Source organism: Tachypleus tridentatus, chromosome 3, assembly GCF_004210375.1.
Source record: "Tachypleus tridentatus isolate NWPU-2018 chromosome 3, ASM421037v1, whole genome shotgun sequence".
Taxonomy (NCBI): domain Eukaryota; kingdom Metazoa; phylum Arthropoda; class Merostomata; order Xiphosura; family Limulidae; genus Tachypleus; species Tachypleus tridentatus.
Window position 1 is genome coordinate 97760900 of NC_134827.1, and position 18062 is coordinate 97778961.

At 34.8% G+C, this 18062-nt stretch overlaps 2 protein-coding genes across 2 annotated transcripts; one reads left to right on the top strand and one right to left on the bottom strand.

Annotated features, from left to right (window-relative positions):
- Nucleotides 1-3710: 3710 nt before the first annotated feature.
- Nucleotides 3711-6514, bottom strand: LOC143245922 (cytochrome P450 3A19-like). Its single transcript, XM_076492175.1, has 4 exons — nucleotides 6504-6514; nucleotides 4523-4657; nucleotides 4205-4370; nucleotides 3711-3975 (listed from the first exon to the last, which is right to left on the bottom strand). The coding sequence occupies exons 1-4, from the start codon at nucleotides 6512-6514 to the stop codon at nucleotides 3898-3900; spliced, it is 390 nt and encodes a 129-aa protein (XP_076348290.1). The 3' UTR covers nucleotides 3711-3897.
- On the top strand, nucleotides 6513-10788 carry LOC143245923 (FMRFamide receptor-like). Its single transcript, XM_076492176.1, has 2 exons — nucleotides 6513-7227; nucleotides 10535-10788. Exons 1-2 carry the CDS (start codon nucleotides 6513-6515, stop codon nucleotides 10786-10788), a joined length of 969 nt encoding a protein of 322 aa, XP_076348291.1.
- The last annotated feature ends 7274 nt before the right edge of the window (nucleotides 10789-18062 follow it).

An 18062-nucleotide genomic window follows, 5' to 3' on the forward strand; every position in this document is an offset into this window, starting at 1 on the left:
CATTTTAATTCTTAGTGGTATTTTTGCAGGTAGAAAAAACATCAAGACAGGTTTGGTTAGAAATACAAATTTTAATGCTTTTTATATCTGTCAATAGGTGGCAATCAAATTAGTTCGCTATCTTTGGTAAATTAAAATGTCGTGGCTGGAATTTAATTTTTCAAAACCATTGTTTTGGTTTGGTTAGAAATACAAATTTTAATGCTTTTTATATCTGTCAATAGGTGGCAATCAAATTAGCGCTATCTTTGGTAAATTAAAATGTCGTGGCTGGAATTTAATTTTTCAAAACCATTGTTATTGTAAGATGTGCCGCAAGATGCAAATAAAATCAATGTAAATATTTGGTTCAAAATTATGTGATAATCATGTGTTATTTGTGTTTCTAGTTAAAACTGGAGTATCACATATATTAGTTTGTAAGCAGTGTACTTGATTTTAATAGGTGGACTATCGTGGGTAGTTAAGGTTGAGAATAGAAAACCTGATCTTGTTTAACACAGTGAAAGTTACAATTTTTAATATTAGATACAGATGACTAGTTCAAGAACACAAGTTATGATAACCAGGGTTTTTATCTAATATACACATAATATACACATACTATGTGCATCAAAACAAATTAACGTGTGTTATCCTCTAATAACATGCTAACTTTATAATAAAAATGCATTGACTAACTTTAAATCAAAAATACATTGGTTAACTTTCGAATAAAAATACTTTGTTAACTTTAATGTAAAAATACGGTGGGTAATTTCCAAATAAAAATATACTTAGGCTAACTTTAAACCTTATTTCGCTTACTTTGTGTTTACGTATAAATATTTTAGTTGTAAATGATTTATAGATGTAGTTTTGGTTATCAACAACAGTCAAGTTTTATTTTTGATAGGTTTTCTAAAGTTTGATTATAGAAAGATTTTGTATCCTGCAAATTAAAGTATTTTCTCCTATTTAATTTAATTTGGTTTATTATATTAAGATTTAGTATCCACTTGGTATTACAATACGTTAAATATTATATTAAGATTCAGTATCCACTTGGTATTACAATACGTTAAATATTATGTTAAGATTTAGTATCCACTTGGTATTACAATACGTTAAATATTATATTAAGATTTAGTATGCACTTGGTATTACAATACGTTAAATATTATATTAAGATTTAGTATCCACTTGGTATTACAATACGTTAAATGTTTCGTTTCATCATTGAACAGTACCCACTTGACGATAAATCTAGTGAAAGGTAGAGTTTTTATACTAAAAAGTAGATAAAACATACATAAAATATTTTGTATAAGTGATTACAGGGGGAACCATCATGTGGACACATTGCTTTACGTGACTTGATTTTGATAATTTTCATATATATGACTGATGTTAATGGTTTTTCACTGTTATAATTGAGTCTTTCTAGTAAAAAGACGTTAATGAGTGCATTGGAAAAAAGATCAATATATTTACTGTAAAAAAAAGCTAACCCAAACATGAAACGTATGCAATGACCTTTAAATTCAATCTTATAATATTTGATAACAGGATAGGGTGTTGAAAAAAATACAAGGTCTGGAACCATAGACACTTCAAGGAATTTTTACAGAAGGTGTTCCACGTGCTGTCCTTGAATTCGAAACAAATTTGGATTAACAGCAAAACTAATTGGACCTTCTCGTGTTTTGATAACATAACTATCCACGACAGTCCACCATGACTTTACTGTGACACACTAGAAGGTGTGTGTGTGTGTTTCTTATAACAAAGCCACATCGGGCTATCTGCTGAATTCACCGAAGAGAATCGAACATACTAAATGGAAAGTAGCTAATGAATATTATCCACTGGTAACACATACACTGATGTAATTAGATAATCCAATTTTATTTTCAACATTACAAGAACAAAACAATGTAAGGTTGTAATTTTATTTTTCAGGGGGCGCTATATATTTTTTATAAAACTAAGTTTTCCTCCATCTAATTTAACGCCAAATGTGAAAATACAAATAGTCTTATGATAAACCAACAAAACGCTGTTAAGCTTCATAGGAAAGAAGCAGAATTAAGTTAATAAAATCCTAAATGTCACTTTATTCGTTGAATGTATTTTTGCCACCCAGGGAGAACCATTTCATGTACTCAGATTGGGTTCTTGGTTTATTATTAACCAGTTATCTTATATGTATTCGTCACGTGGGTTAAGGCGTTCGACTGGTAATCTGAAAGTCGCGGGTTCGAATCCCCGTCGCGCCAAACATGCTCGCCCTGTCAGCCGTGGGGGCGTCATAATGTGGCGGTCAATTCCACTATTGGTTGGTAAAAGAGTATCCCAAGAGTTGGTGGTGGGCGGTGATTACTAATTGCTTCCTCTTTAGTCTTACACTGCTAAAGTAGGGACGGCTAGCGTAGATAGCCCTCGTGCAGCTTTGCGCGAAATTCAAACAACACTTTAAATCTCTAGGTGTTATTCCAAGTAATTAAGTGTATGAAATTTACTAGTATAGTTTTGTAGTTTATTAACGTAGAGTTTTAAAATCTAATACTGTACTGTTCGCCAGTATCAATTGTGTCTTGATATGTTAATAAAATGTTTCTATAAAAAACCACATAACACAATTTGAAATGAAGAACACATCATTTTGTGTTTTGTACCCAACTTTTTGTGTTGTGTTAATAAGGTTAATACACTGTAGAAAAGGCTACACAGAAAAGTGATAACTATTTGATTTATTATGTGAAAGAAAAAGTGCTGTAATTTCACTGCATTATTTACAGAGTTTATTAATAAAGAACAATATAATATTAATAGGTTAATAATAATGGGTGCTTGGTGTAGTCTTCTGGTTTAAGCGCTCTGCTCGTAATATGTGCAGATGGATCGTATGTTCGAAACCTGTCACCAAATGTACTTGATCTTTATAACTTGGAGTCGTTATAACGTGATGTTTCGTTCTTCTGTTCGTTGGAAGTGAAAATGGTTGAGAAGCTAATGGTACGGGTAGCGCAGACAGACCTCGAGTTGATTTGTGCAAAATTCAGTAAATCAAACTAACACATTGTAAATCTAGACAGACAACATTTCCAGGTTTTAGGATTGTTGTCTTTAAAATTCAAGTATTTTAAATGCTATTAACAAAGTAACATTTCATTTTTGTAAATGTTCGCAGTGTAGAATACTTGTTTGAAACAACCTCTTAACATCAGCATTTCAATTCTACCTGTACTTTATATAAACTATAGAACTTATATATTTTTATTAACAGGTTCTCAACTATCTATACAATTTGAATCATTTTTATCTTTAAAAAATTCCAGTGTCTTATCGCAGTTAGCAAATTTTTCCACGATTCTCGTAAAAAAACAAACAAACAGAAAGATGTTTGGTAAAGAATATGAAACCCACAGTTTAAACATATATCACTGTTAAACAGCAATAAGTAAACAAATAACGCAAATTTTGCTCTTTAATTGTCATTTCTAAGCAAAAATCCCATCTACTTTTTTTAGAGTAATTACATAAATACTTGAGTGAAGAAACCAACTTATTCGCTGAATACCTTTCTGAAACTTTTAAAATTTACCCACGTTTTATACGCAGTATTACGAAAGAGTAAATAATCGCATTACAAACAAAGTTGAGAATATCAAACCTGTGTTTCCAGTGTATTACAAATCAACCAACTATTAAAACAAGAACATTCGTAACATCATTCAATTTATTTTACTTGTATTATTACACTTCAAGTTAACAACACAGAAACTCACTTTCAGTCAGAATTTATTATTCACAAGAATAGAGTTAATAATATCAATGTGTTTAAATCAGCTGATAAATTTGTGTAATTAAGACACTATTATTTATATGAATATTTCATTTCACAAGAGGCCACCACTAGACAGGCACTACTTTCACGTGAATGCCATGTACTGGACCAATGGTTAGGAACTTAACGTTATATTGTATATCTCCCTGAAAGACAAGAACAAGTTTCAATGACTAACAAATAAAAATATCTCTGAAAACTGATCAGAAATAATGTATATTGTTTATACTTATTTTATATTAATTTATACAGTTGGGATTTTATCTTAATTTTCTCTTTTCATCATTTGTAAGAAAAATTATAATTTACATATAACTATGGTTGTGAATAAACTTTTGTCTTTCACTCGAGAATATTTCACAACGTTAAACTCACGATTTCCGTCTTCTCAGAAGGAACTATCTTGTATGCGCGCAGGAATCTGGCCAAAACTAGTTTGGCTTCCAATTGCGCCATTCTCATGCCAACACAGTTTCGCGGTCCAGATCCAAACGGTTGATAGGCCATAGGGTGGATATCCTTCTTATTTTCGGGCAGAAACCTGCAAATCATGACATTATAACACTTTCGTTTCACATTACACATGTTCATAGTTCTTTGTGCAGAGTAAAACAAATATTTCGGAAGAAACATTTAATAAATCTGTAAAAATAACACAAAGTTATGGGTATGTATTAGCTATTTAGTGTTTACCTCTCAGGCTTAAACTCGTATGGCTCAGACCAGATCTCTGGATCGTGATGGAGGTGCCAAACAGGGATCTGTATGACTGTGTCTTTGGGGATTTTAAAGTCATCTCGCTGGTAGTCCTCGTCAGTATCTCTATTGCTGAAATAAAGATACGTATTCTTTTAACATCATCAGAAGGCAGAACAAGAATGATGACATCTGTTCCTATCTAACTAGGTTGTAATTTATTTACTGCACTGGTACAATATTTACTTTCTTATTTTGAGACAGAAGTTGTCAGAAAAACTATGGTATTAAGTTTTTTTTGTTGGATCTTAAACTTGCAGATTGTTTTGGGAAATGAGCGATTTTGTTCGACTTAAAAAGAGAGTACACTAATTTCAGTACAGAAGAATTTAGATTAATTATATAAACACAGCTGCCGTTGTGTGGCAGTAACTGATTTATATTATAAAATTTTGCTTTTGGAATATGGCGCCACTATAAATTAAATGAAGTTTGGTTTGAACTTCGCGCAAAGCTACACGAGGGCTATCTTTGCTAGCCGTCTTTAATTTAGCAGTGTAAGACTAGAGGGAAGGCAGCTAGTCATCACCACCCACCGCCAACTCTTGGGCTATACTTTAGGAGGATTGACCATCATATCGTAAGGCCACCACGGCTGAAAGGTCGAGTGTGTTTGGTGCGATGGGGACTCGAACCTGCGACCCTCAGATTACGATTTGAGTGCCTTAACCATCTGGGTATGCCGGGCTCTGTATGTGTTTTGGGATTTTAAAATCATCTAACTGGTAATTCTTGTCAAGAACTTTATTAACCTATAAAATATTTATCTCAGTTTTAATGTTTTTTTTACTAGACTGGTGAAATTTTTTATGTGTAACATTTTATTTTAAGATAAAGTAAAATGGCTAAAACAAAAATAAATAAATATACAAAGTTGTTGTTTTTATTGTAATTGCAGTAGCTTTTCGTAGTTCTGAGTTGAATTATAAAAACTAGACTTACTCTATTTCAACAGAAAATCGGCAGACGTGTGAAAACCTGATGCCAAAAAGAATGTAAAAACTATGTTTTTTTTACTGTGCGTGTTTTCCCTGTCCTTGTACTTGACAAAAGTATCAGATTGTTATGAAGTACCAGCGAACAAGCCTCAAACTTAATACCTTTTGCATCGTGTGATAAACTCTAAGATAACATTTTACTGTGGGACTAAGTCTTTGCGCTGCCAGAAAAGTAAATATACTTATATGTTGTATGTAATTATGTGAATATCAGCTTGTAATGACGTCCGTGTACATTGGTTCGTGCTTTAGGATGTAAACGTAGGTGGCGCCTCTACAATCTGATGTCCTTTATGGACTCACTGGAAACGAAAAACTCAGTTGCTGGAGTAGTGTTTTGTTAGCTGCAATCCTTTGTTTTTATGAGGTTAGTGAATAATACGGTAATTACAATATATAAGCGTTTGCAGAATGCAAAATGTAACATTTGCGGAAGATTTCAGTTACGTACTTTTGTTTGGTTCTTTTTGCATTACCCTTTTCCCTGTTCAGAAGCGTATTTGTATCCTTCAGTGCTCGCGAATTTGCGCGAATATTTTTTTTTTCTAAATTTATAACTTTCAACTGACAGTATCACAAAACTGATGGAAGATCAGCAGACATTTCAGAGCTCCAACCGAAGCGAAAACTGTACTGAAGTTGCGGAGACACTGTCCACCTTCCAGGTTGTGATGACAGCCGCGTTACTTAACGCGGTCTGCATCGTTGGAAGCGTTGCTAACATTCTTTGTCTCGTCGTATTTTCGCGCTTTCCAACGCGTTCGCCCATTCACTACGGAATGATATGGATGGCAATATTCGATGGTATCATGCTAGTTTCTTCATTTCTACTCTTTGGCTTGTCTGCCTTAGCCCGTGCAACAAACACTTTGAGTGATTACGTGTGGAAAGTGTTACCTACCATAACTCCTTTAGTTTACCCCATAGCCATGACAGCTCAGACGGGTTCCGTTTGGACCACGGTCTTGCTGACGGTCGAACGATACGTGGCCATCTGCTATCCTCTTAAAGCTCGAGTCCTCTTTACTTACAGCCACACTCGCCTTTACGTAGTAGGTGTTATCCTGTTCTGCGTGAGCTACAATATTCCTCGTTTCTTGGAAACAGAGGTTATCACCTTTGTTTTTTGTTCAAGTGGTGCCATTGGTAAAGAAGCGAGACCATCTGACTTGAGAAATAATCGGGTTTTCTATAAGGCCTACTACATCTGGACTTATCTGGTAATCATGTACGTTTTACCATTTCTAACTCTTGCCATCCTAAACACATTCGTCGCGTTTGCAGTCCGAAGAGCTCGGAAGATGCGAGAACGACTTGCCCGAAGCCAAGAAAGAGAGTTCACGTTGGCCACCATGCTCTTCTGCATTGTTGCCATATTCTTTTCCTGCAAAATATTTCCTCTTCTGGTTAACGTTCTCGAACTGTTCCATATTGACGTGTTGTCATTAACAACTGTGTCGAACCTACTCGTCACTGTCAATTCCTCGTCCAATTTTATTGTGTATTTCATTTACGGAAAGAACTTTCGTTACCATTTTTTGAAAACCTTTTGCTCTTCTAAAGTTCGTCGACAGTGGTCAGTTTCAAGAAAAGTGCACGAGACGGTATATCGGATTTCTGGAAGCTCCCGTAGCTATACACCGAGTATGTATGACTGATGTTAATGGTTTTTCACTGTTATAATTGAGTCTTTCTGGTAAAAAAAAAGTCAATTAGTGCATTGGAAAAAAGATCAATATATTTACTGTAAAAAAAAAAAAGCTAACCCAAACAATAGGCGTATGCAATGACCTTAAAAAAAATCCAAGATCTGGAACCATAGACACTTCAAGGAATTTTTACAGAAGGTGTTCAACGTGCTGTCCTTGAATTCGAAACAAATTTGGATTAACAGCAGAACTAATTCGAACTTCTCGTGTTTTGACAAGATAATTAGTCACGTGTCTTAAATGAAGAAAAGCTGGAAAGTTCTACCCTTAACGTTTTACGTTTCTAGTGGTTTTCATTTGAAACACCCAGTTAAAAAATGAAAAACTTCAAACCACCATGTTTCCGTACTTTTCGGACACCACGTATTTGTTGGTAATACAATGGAAAGAAAAAAAGTGTAGCAAACTATTCTGTCATTAATTCTACCATGTTCTACTAGTTGTTTTCATTTGAGAAAGTCAGCTAAACAAAAAGAGTTCCTTAATCACGTTGACGAGAAACGCACTTGAAGTAAAAATGTATTCCAAAGACGGTTGTTATGTGAATTAAAAGTTTAATTAAAATAAGGTACAAAACATAGTTTCGACCTTCTTAGGTCATCTTTAGGTTTACAAAATGAGTCTTTAGGATATTTCTTGAATACTATCCTGGGCCTGAATGACTCTCGCGTTATTCATCACCCTTTCTTCTGATTGGTCAGTTAAATCATGATGACAACTCGTAAATTTGTCGACTAAACTACAGCTGAGGTTTTCTGTATGAGGTTAGGTTTCTAGGCCAATTTTTTTATTTTGATTGGTAATACTGTTTTCATTTAAAAAAAAATCCACTAAAGATTAAAAAATGTTCCGTTTTGTTTGTCTAGTAAATACGATCGTGTCTTCTCTTTTCAGCCATGTTTTATGTACATCAATGTGATGTGTCTTAGACGAATCTTCGCCTCGTGCCCTTCTTTCGCAGGAACCGGCATGGCCAGGTGGTTAGGGCGCTCGACTCGTAATCTGAGGGTCGAGAGTTTGAATATCCGTCACACCAAACATGTTCGGCATTATTATGTCAGGGTTAATCCCATTATTCATTAGGAAAAGAGTAGCCCAAGAGTTGGCGATGAGTGGCAATGGCTACTTGTCTTCCCTCTTGTCTTACAATGCTGAATTAGGAATGGCTAGCGCAGATAGCCCTCGTGTAGCTTCCCGCAAAGTAAAATTGGTAAAATAGTAGCCCAAGCGCTGGTTGTGGGCAGTGACGAGTCGCTACCTTCCTCTAGTCTTTTATTGTTAAATTAGCTTTGCATGAAAGTCAACACCCAAATCTTCTTTTGTCTGACCTTTCCTGGTCCAGACATTCGATGGAATCCCACTGAAGATGACCTCGTTCGTGAAGAAGGTTGACCCATGCAGAATCAATATAAATACGTACAATGTTAGTTCAGAAATCACTTCATTTCAATAACAACTTTATAAATAACATCAGCGTCACGGAAATTATTATATTATTTATAATTATTTTAATGAGTAATCCCATGATCTTAGGGATCTGTACAAAGTTTTTAAATATAGTTTCAGACACGTATTTTATAGTCTTGAACCTTCAGTAACACATTTCCATATATTGGTAAAACAATTATTGAGTTATTTACATCTATAAACGTTTCGTAACTTGAAAATGACCTAGAAAGGTCGTAACACTGTTCTCTCCTTATCAATAAAAGTGTTGATACCCATACCAATCGTTATGAAAAGCTATCTTGTATATATGTCTGAGTGTCTCAGTTTGTTATTTTACCGGGTGAACTGAATTCCATTTTATGTGACTGTTTTTGTGACAGTATTTGTTACATTTTAGTGTTAATACCATCTCTGTTTATGTTATGTAATATTTAAGAACACCATAATAATTTTATTTATTTTTCACGAGTATATACTATTCCCAGTAAACATTATTTATGTAATTCAAAAATAATATCTGATACACGTTTCTTAAAACCGCACAACACGAATACTTCTAGTAGTATGTTGGTTGATACAGATTCGGTTTTAAGGTTCCCTGTACTATGTTAATCATATATAGTCCTGGATACATAGGACTTTTCACTCTTAGCCTTTTACCTGTGTAAAGATTTTACTTTGTAAATAAAACTATGATTGTAAGTCCATTGAAAAAGTTATTACAATATTTCTTTGTTTGTTTGTTTTTGTTAAGTTCAAAATTTCACGAAGAGCTATCTTAGCTCTGGTCACCGCAAGATCAAAATTTCAATTATACACATTATGAAGCATCATATATATATATATATATATATATATATACCTCTGAGTGGAAAAATGTTATATAGACTTCATACATCAATTCTAATTCTAGATCCGTTTGTTTGTTTTGAATTTTGCGCAAAGCTACCGAGGGCTATCTGCGCTAGCCGTTCCAAATTTAGCAGTGTAAGGCTAGATTAAAGGCTGCTAGTCATCACCAACTCTTGGGCTACTCTACTACTAACGAATAGTGGGATTGACTGCCATATTATAATGCCCTTACGGCCTTAACGAGCATGTTTAGTGTGACGGGAATTCGAACCCATGACCCTCAGATTACGAGTCGAACGTCCTTACCAACTGTTTACAATAAAAATTAGTTTTCGTTCTATAAGAACGCGCGAAGTGAAATATTTGAATAATATTGCAAGGAATATTAAGTTGCGTTCGAATTTTAGAGAACTTCCAGCAGTAGGAGTAGCTACTTTCACGTATATCCATTTTCAGTGAAGTATTTACCTTAACGCTTCATATCGTGCTGGGTTAATACTAAAGGTAATTAAATCGTACAAGTATGTACAGCACTTATGGTCTGACATTTTGCCGGAGATAACGGATAGCTCATTTGTTATTTTCGTCATGAAGTATTTTCTTCATCCATCTCTTTGTGTATCTATCTGCCATTATCTCTGTTTATTTAGTTATCGTGTCTTGTTTATAAACTAACAGTTAACGAAGTTTAAAGTCTTATCACAAAATTAATTAAGACTCAAAACGTGCACTTTCGACTTTAACGTGAGCTGTTTTATAACCATTAATTATGTTAAGAGCAAAGATGCATAATGGGCTGGCACAGAGATCGAACCCTGTATTTTAGCATTATAAAACCTTAATGTTACCAATGAGTTGCCTGAGGAACGAATAACTCTTACAACTGTTTAATGATTATATAAATATAGTTTGCACATTTGTTGTCTTTTTTTTTACCAAAGATAAAAACGGAAAGAGAATCTTTATTACTTTCATTGACCACACCATCACTACCTTGATTGACCACACCATCACTATCTTGATTGACCACACCATCACTACTTTGATTGACCACACCATCACTACCTTGATTGACCACACCATCACTACCTTGATTGACCACACTCTTTTCTGTGGACTGGAGTTTCGTTTATTCAAGGCTCTTCAGCATGGTTTAGGTCAGTCAACCAAAGAAACACAGCTAGGCCTCTTATAATGGTAATGTTTACGGACGTTTGAGTCTTTTTATAAATTACCATAGAGTAGATTAAATTAATTGATGTACCTGAATAATGTTATGGATGTGTCTGATTCATTATTTGATATTACTTACTGGATCATCCGTTTACTGATTATATAAATATTACAGATTTCACTTTCTCTGCATTCTCCTGGTAGGACAGCAATTAGTCTTCGTATTTACAACGCTAAAATCAAAGGTTCGATTCCTCTCAATGGATACAGCAGACAGTCCGATGCGGGGTTTGCTATATGTGAATGTTGTTGAATGATCCGAGAAATAATGACAACTAGCTAGCTATAGGCAAATAACTCCTTGTACAGCCAGGCATGAAAACCCTACAACAAACTCTCCAAGAAGTGTGTTTCCAAATAAGCGAGAGTATTGTGTGCATGCTAGCTTGAAGAACCATCTTCATGTTGAAATAACAGGAAACAGATTAAATGGAAGGCGCTTTGTCAGCACCACTCATCGCCCGCTCTTGGGATATAATAATCCAATTAGAGAGATAAGCCGTTACATTATGATGCCACTACAGCTTGAAAGAGCGGGTGTGTTCTGTGAGCAAACCTGTGCTACCCTCAGCCATTCATATTATATCTGTTTGTTTTGATTTTTGAAATTCATCCAAAGCTACACAATGGCTATTTGCGCTAGCCGTCTCCAATTTTGCAGTGTAAGACTGGAGGGAAGACAGCTCGTCACGACCACCCACCGCCAACTTATGGGCTACACTTTTACCAACAAATAGTGAGATTGAAAGGGCAAGCATGTTTGGTGTGACGGGGATTCGAACCCGCGACCATAACGAGTCGAGTGACTTAACCACCTGGCCATGTCGTACCATGTTATATGTGAGAGAAACTCACATAAAATGGATATTTATATCTGGTAAACTTCTTAGTACAGTTTATAAGAAAATACTAATATTATTTATGGGTGTAAGCTTTATAAAGGTCACTCTTTCACCATTCAATATTTTACAACCTAAACTGTGCCTTTAGAGATATATGGAAAGTACAGTCTACTATAATTTCTAACTAAGACATATTAGTTCCATTGCTTTGCCACATTTCGCATTATAATAATCCAATTAAATATTTCGTACTGTATGTGAAATAGCATTTAGAAAAACTTGTGGCTGTTAATGTCAGTGACGATGAGAAAGCCCACTTTAAGAGAAATATATATGTAAAACGGCTGGATTGGGTTGAAAAAATGTTTATGTAAAGGAGCGAACAACGTTTTGACCTTCTTCGGTCATTATCAGCTTCACAAAGAAGAAAAGAGGTAACTGACCGATAGCTGACCACATGTTTGAAGGGGGTTGTGTAACTGAGTATAGGAATGTAGAGGGCGTGCTTAGATGTTTGATTATATTTATTAATGTAGGTATAAAAGTGTTAATTCTTCGGTTTAAGTTTCTTAGTTTCTTTTCGATCGTATGAGCGTGAACTGTTAATAGTGGGGAAAAGTATATCAGTTCAGACATAATCAACAAACACACGTGGGCAGAAAAGAAAAAAAAGACGAGTTACTAAGGCACTAAATCTGAACGAACAGTGGATATTCTCAACCATATGAAGTACAAAGATTTGCACTCTTTCCTAAAGAGGGCACCACATATCAGAAAATTGAATTTAATAATTTTTTATATTATTTGGTAGCCTGGCATGTCAAGGTGGTTAAGGCACTTGACTCGTATTACAAGAGTCGCATTTTCAAATCCTGTTGCACAAAACATGTTCATCCTTTCAGACGTGAAGGCGTTATAATGTGACGGTCATTACCACTATTCACTGGTTGAAAGAGTAGCCCAAGAGTTGGCGGTGGGTAGTGTTGACTAGCTACCTTCTCTCTAGCCTTACACTGCTAAATTAGGGAAGGCTAGCGCAGATAGCCATTGTGTAGCTTTTTGCAAAATTCAAACCAAACCAAACCACTAGAATGTTCTTTTTGTTGCTGCTCTCAAACGCCCTATTTAGTCACCTATTGTTTTCACTTTCATGGTTCCATAGATGCAGTGACAAGGACCACAATAATAATAAAGTATTATAGATATACAGAAACCTAACACTCTTCAGGATATGTTAGTTTCAATACTGGATGTATTAGAACAATTGAAACCATTTGGTTTAATATTTAATATAAAACTTAGTTTACGTTATTTTTGTTTAAAATGTTTAGCCTACTACTATTCATACCATCAGTTTCCCCGAGAAAGATGGTGACAGAATATCCATTCTACCCACCTTATTCTACTGTTTCTGTAAAGTCTAGAATGTTAGTTCCACTAAAAACTTCTTTCTTACAACACACCAAAACTTTGTTATCTTCCATGGACAAACAGGAGGATCAACTAACATACACCTCAATCTTCTTCGTGGTACCAGTAATGACTTCTAGGGTGACAAACTGTCGGAAATACAATTATTCAGCTAGTAATGACACTTTCAGACCGTCTTCAGAGTGAAGCTGTGTTCAGATGACAAGCGATTTGGGACAAGCAATAATATCACAAGCTTTTCCACATCAAGGTTAAGATAGAGGATTGACCAGCTCGAATACGCAGAGATAATGGACAGAAAGTTCTTGTAGCAAGGATCCGGAACGGCTACAGTTTTATTACACATAATTTGATCTAGCACGTGAGTAACCAGCCAATATGTGAACAAGTTAACACTCAAGTCACTATCATTTTACTTTAGTGTTCTTCGGAAGCAATAATTTCTAAGACACCTTTAAATTCATGTTGTGTCATGGACATTGGAGATTACCGTGAGAAATGATGACACCGTTCAAACTGACAATGTTTTTGGTTATTTACAGGCGATAAATTCCTTCTTTTGCCCGTTTATTTAATTAGCTATTTTAACACTGTTTGAAAATCACTTAAAATGTCTAGGGGTGAGATTTCCAAAAAAAGGATTTACGATAATCTCCTACATATATATATATCTACTCTAATAACACTGACTTATATATGGTAAACGAAAGATTTATCTAAAACACAAATTTATCTCTTGCTTATTTCAAATCTGTAACGGTGTGATTTAAAACAATCTAAATTAAAACAATATAAAACTACACCTTTCCTCCATTTCCACAAGAAAAGGTACTTGGAGTGTTGTTGTTATGTTTTGAATTTGGTTTGGAAAAGTTTTTTAACCTCATTGTACTCGTCTTCAATCGATTTTAATCAAAACTGTAAATTTCAGTATCTCTAAATACTTCATAATATATACACTTGAACAGAAAACAATGAATTTTTGAGAGATCAGTAGCTCTTATCAAATCTTGTTCACAGTTGCACTAGTAAAGTACGACAACAGCTGTATCGTAAACACCCAAATCACATGAGCTCTCCTAAAGTACGATAACGTATGGATAGTTTAGTCGAAAACAATTTTTTTTATTTTAATGAAGAAGAGGAAATTATCTTCATGACGATATAGAGTAAAACTTTTGCATTTTTCGGAAAAGAAATCCCATGTTAACATTGCTAAATGTGTAGATTTTTCAAGCGTCTGATAATAGAAGATCGAGATGACTCAACATCTCATGGACCAGAAAGTTCATTCTTAAATGATTTTTATCCTGAAATTTGACTGACATCAGTAATACTACAGGAAAAAAAATTTTACGATTAATATGTTAAGAATAGATTGGGTTATCTGAAAGAAACGTTGCATATTTTTAACGAATTATTTCCTTAACTTCCTTAGGAACGTATTCATATATGAACGGGTACGTAAATACGATGATATTACCTTTAAGTGATTAGAATAGTAAACTAGCATTTAGCTAATCAGCATGTTGATATCAACTCGTACCTCGTGCCCCTACGAAAATTGTATCTTTTTTCTAATAGAGGGCACTACATAAAATATTTTAAACGACTTTTAAATTTTTATTACTCAAGTTTGGATCAGCTTGTGCATGCTTTATTAGATGTAGTTATTGTAGTGCAAAGCCACATTGGGTTATCCATCACAGGAAAGCGAACCCTGAATCTTAGCGTAGACTTACTACTGTTCTTTACTACGACTGATACAAGTTTTGGAAAAAATAAACACTGGTGGACGAGTAGTGCACAATATAAATACCTTATCCTTTTTACCATATATGGTACCATATCGTGATTCAATTGGTGCATCGTGTGAGTGACAATGCTAAACTCTCAATAAATCTGTTGAGAACGAAGTGCTCACTAAATGGATGGGTGGAGGGTTTTAAAACTCAGCGGACTGCAATCCTATAACGCCGGTCCCGCATGGCGAGGAAGTTAGGACGCTCGACTCGTAATCTAAGGGTCGCGGGTTCGAAACCGCGTCACACCAAACATACTTGTCCTTTTACTGCGGGGTCAACTGTTTTCTATACTCGTGCCACTGGATAGTGAAGTGTTATCTGTTTGTCAATTAGTAGACACTAAATTGGTATTACATTAGTGGCGCTTAAAGATCCATATTGTACAGTTGTGACGTCAATAGTCACGAAAAGAATTATACACATTGTAGGCTACAACAAGCATAATATCTGAACTTCAAAAGCAAAATGGCCAGGTGGGTAAAGGCGTGAGACTCCTAATCTGACGGTCGCGGGTTCGAATCCCCGTCACACCAAACATGCTCACCCTCTCAGCCGTGCTGGCGTTATAATGTGACGGTCAATCCCAATATTCGTTGGTAAAAGAGTAACCCAAGAGTTGGCGGTGGGAGGTGATGACTAGCTGCATTCCTTCTATTCTTACACTGCTAAATTAGGGTCAGCGAGGCAGATGGCCCTCGAGTAGCTTTGTGCGAAATTAAAAAAAACAACAGCAAACAAAACAAAAAAGCAAAAGATATTTGTGACTCAAAATTTTGGTTTTATTTACTCTTGAAACAGAACCCTTTCGGGGACCCCACGGAAGTACATCTAGCATTTTAGTATTATTTATATGAAACAGGTAAACATTAGGAAGTGTGAAGGAAGGTATACTTGAAAGAAGGTGATTTAGAGTAAACTACTGAAAATAAATCACCACATGAAACTTGCTTTCCTTGATCGAAAATCTCTTTGAAAAATATATCTTTGCATAATACAAGTGTATTGTTAACATGATCAAGAGTTTAGTTAAAGTAGCGTGATGCTGTAACTGTAGACCAGGGTTACGACCGATGTTCTCGAACAGTAATGAAACAGACGCATGACACATTCCTCTCTAAGCCACGAGGTTTTGCACTCTATTATTTTAGTGCAACTGACAGAGAACGGAAGTTGTTATCACTAGTAACACATGAATACTCGCGACATTTACACCTAACGTTTGTCGATAATTGAGGACATTGTATGTTAGTAACGACGACACGTGTGAGAGCAGCAAAAAAAAATTTGTATGACCTGCATAATGACACAATTGCTGTGAATAGTCATGTTTTTATCACATAGTCATTAGTATTCCCAGTATTTCACTTTCAACTAGGCGTTTTTACTCAACGTAAGTTCAGTCGTAGCCAAATTTTTTTATATAATTGAAACGTTAATTCGCAGGTCAAAAGCTGGCGGCTCATTGAAGCAAAAAATGTGTTACAAGTGGGTGCATTATAACATTTGACGACCCAATTCAATTGTTACATTAAATCGGAAGTGGATGAATTTTTTTTGGCTAGTTGCCTGTCCTCTAGTTTAGCAGTACAGCATTAATAATGACAAGGTGTAAATAGCCTGTGTGGAGATTTGCGCGAAAGTTTGAAACAAAATATTAATCATGTAACTGATAATTGCACCAGACTACAAAGAACAGATTTCTGTCAGTATGAAATATGCAACTGTTTCTAAAAACGTTGACGATGCTGATTCTAGAAATCAAGTTGGAAAGTATCGATCATTACTAGTTTTCTAGTTTTGATAGATTTATTCAAAATATTCTTATATGCAGTATAAATGCAATTTGAAATGCATAAATAAAGTTATCAAAGAAGAAAGTTGTTATTTACAGTAATGTCATTTAAAAAAATCAAAGGACATAATAAATTAGATACTAAAAATATATATGTTCTCAGTTTCAAGCTGCAAGAATCAACAATAATCTCCCGTCATCGCAGGACTAAATCATCCTTTGTAGAAACATCTTGGTGGAAGCTCTCATCATGCTCATCACTAACTGCACATATATCTTTTAGTTTATTTGTTTGTTTGAAGTAAAGCACAGAGCTTCATGATAGACTATCTGTGCTCTGCTCACTACGCATACTGAAACCCACTTTCCAGCACTGTAAGTCTGCAGGCAAAACAAACCAAATCAAAAGTTGATAAATTCCATTGGTGTAAATAGTAGCCAATACGTTCCCCACATTGATCAGATGAAACACTTTATTTTGAGGTGCTACGAGAACAGAATTAGTGGGTCTTCAAAATGAATGAAGACGATTCATTGTCTTCTTCACAGGATAACTTTTCTGTTTCCAACTTCACTGATGGATGTGCCACTGGAAGTCCATCCTCATGAGGTTATGGTTTCATTTAAGATGTAATATCTGGATGCTTAATGTATTGATTTGTTTTTTTTTGAATATCCAGAAACGTTAGACATAAAAAATAACAGTTAGCTAGATAATCTTTAGAATAACGCCATATCATGGAAACTGCAAATGGCATACTTGATTTCTTCTTATTATTACTTAGCCAATGTGTCAAGCCAGATGGTTAAACTCTAAAACCCACACGTAGATCCCAATGTATGTCTCGGTTACCAATGTTAAACCTAAAATTGTGGTAAAAAATACCTTAATCTTGTGTGTGTTGTTTTTCCTTCATGAAACTGTAATAAGTTTTCCACAAATGTAGTAGAAACTAATTATATGATTTTTGTACTTTCAGACTTTACTTAAACTAGAGGCAGCCAGAATTTCAAATAGTTTTAACAAAAATAAAAAGAATTCGTTTTTACAAAACTAGAGTTTATAATATTTTAATAAACAAATTTTACCGAATATGATTATACCGCGGACATATAATCTAACATAATGTTCATATAGGAATCAGGAAGCTTGCAGATCCTTTACTGCACTTGCATTTTAAAAATTTGCAACAATTTATGAAGGCAACGAGTTGGTGATTGGTGCCTAAAGTCTTAAGAATCATTAGTAAAACAAGTTTTATGATCAGAGTAGTTATAAGCAGTTTCTTTTTAAGACCGAGACGTAAGTCACAGTCATAATGCCTTCAGTATGTCCATATCCTTTTATTACAGGCTCTATGATTAC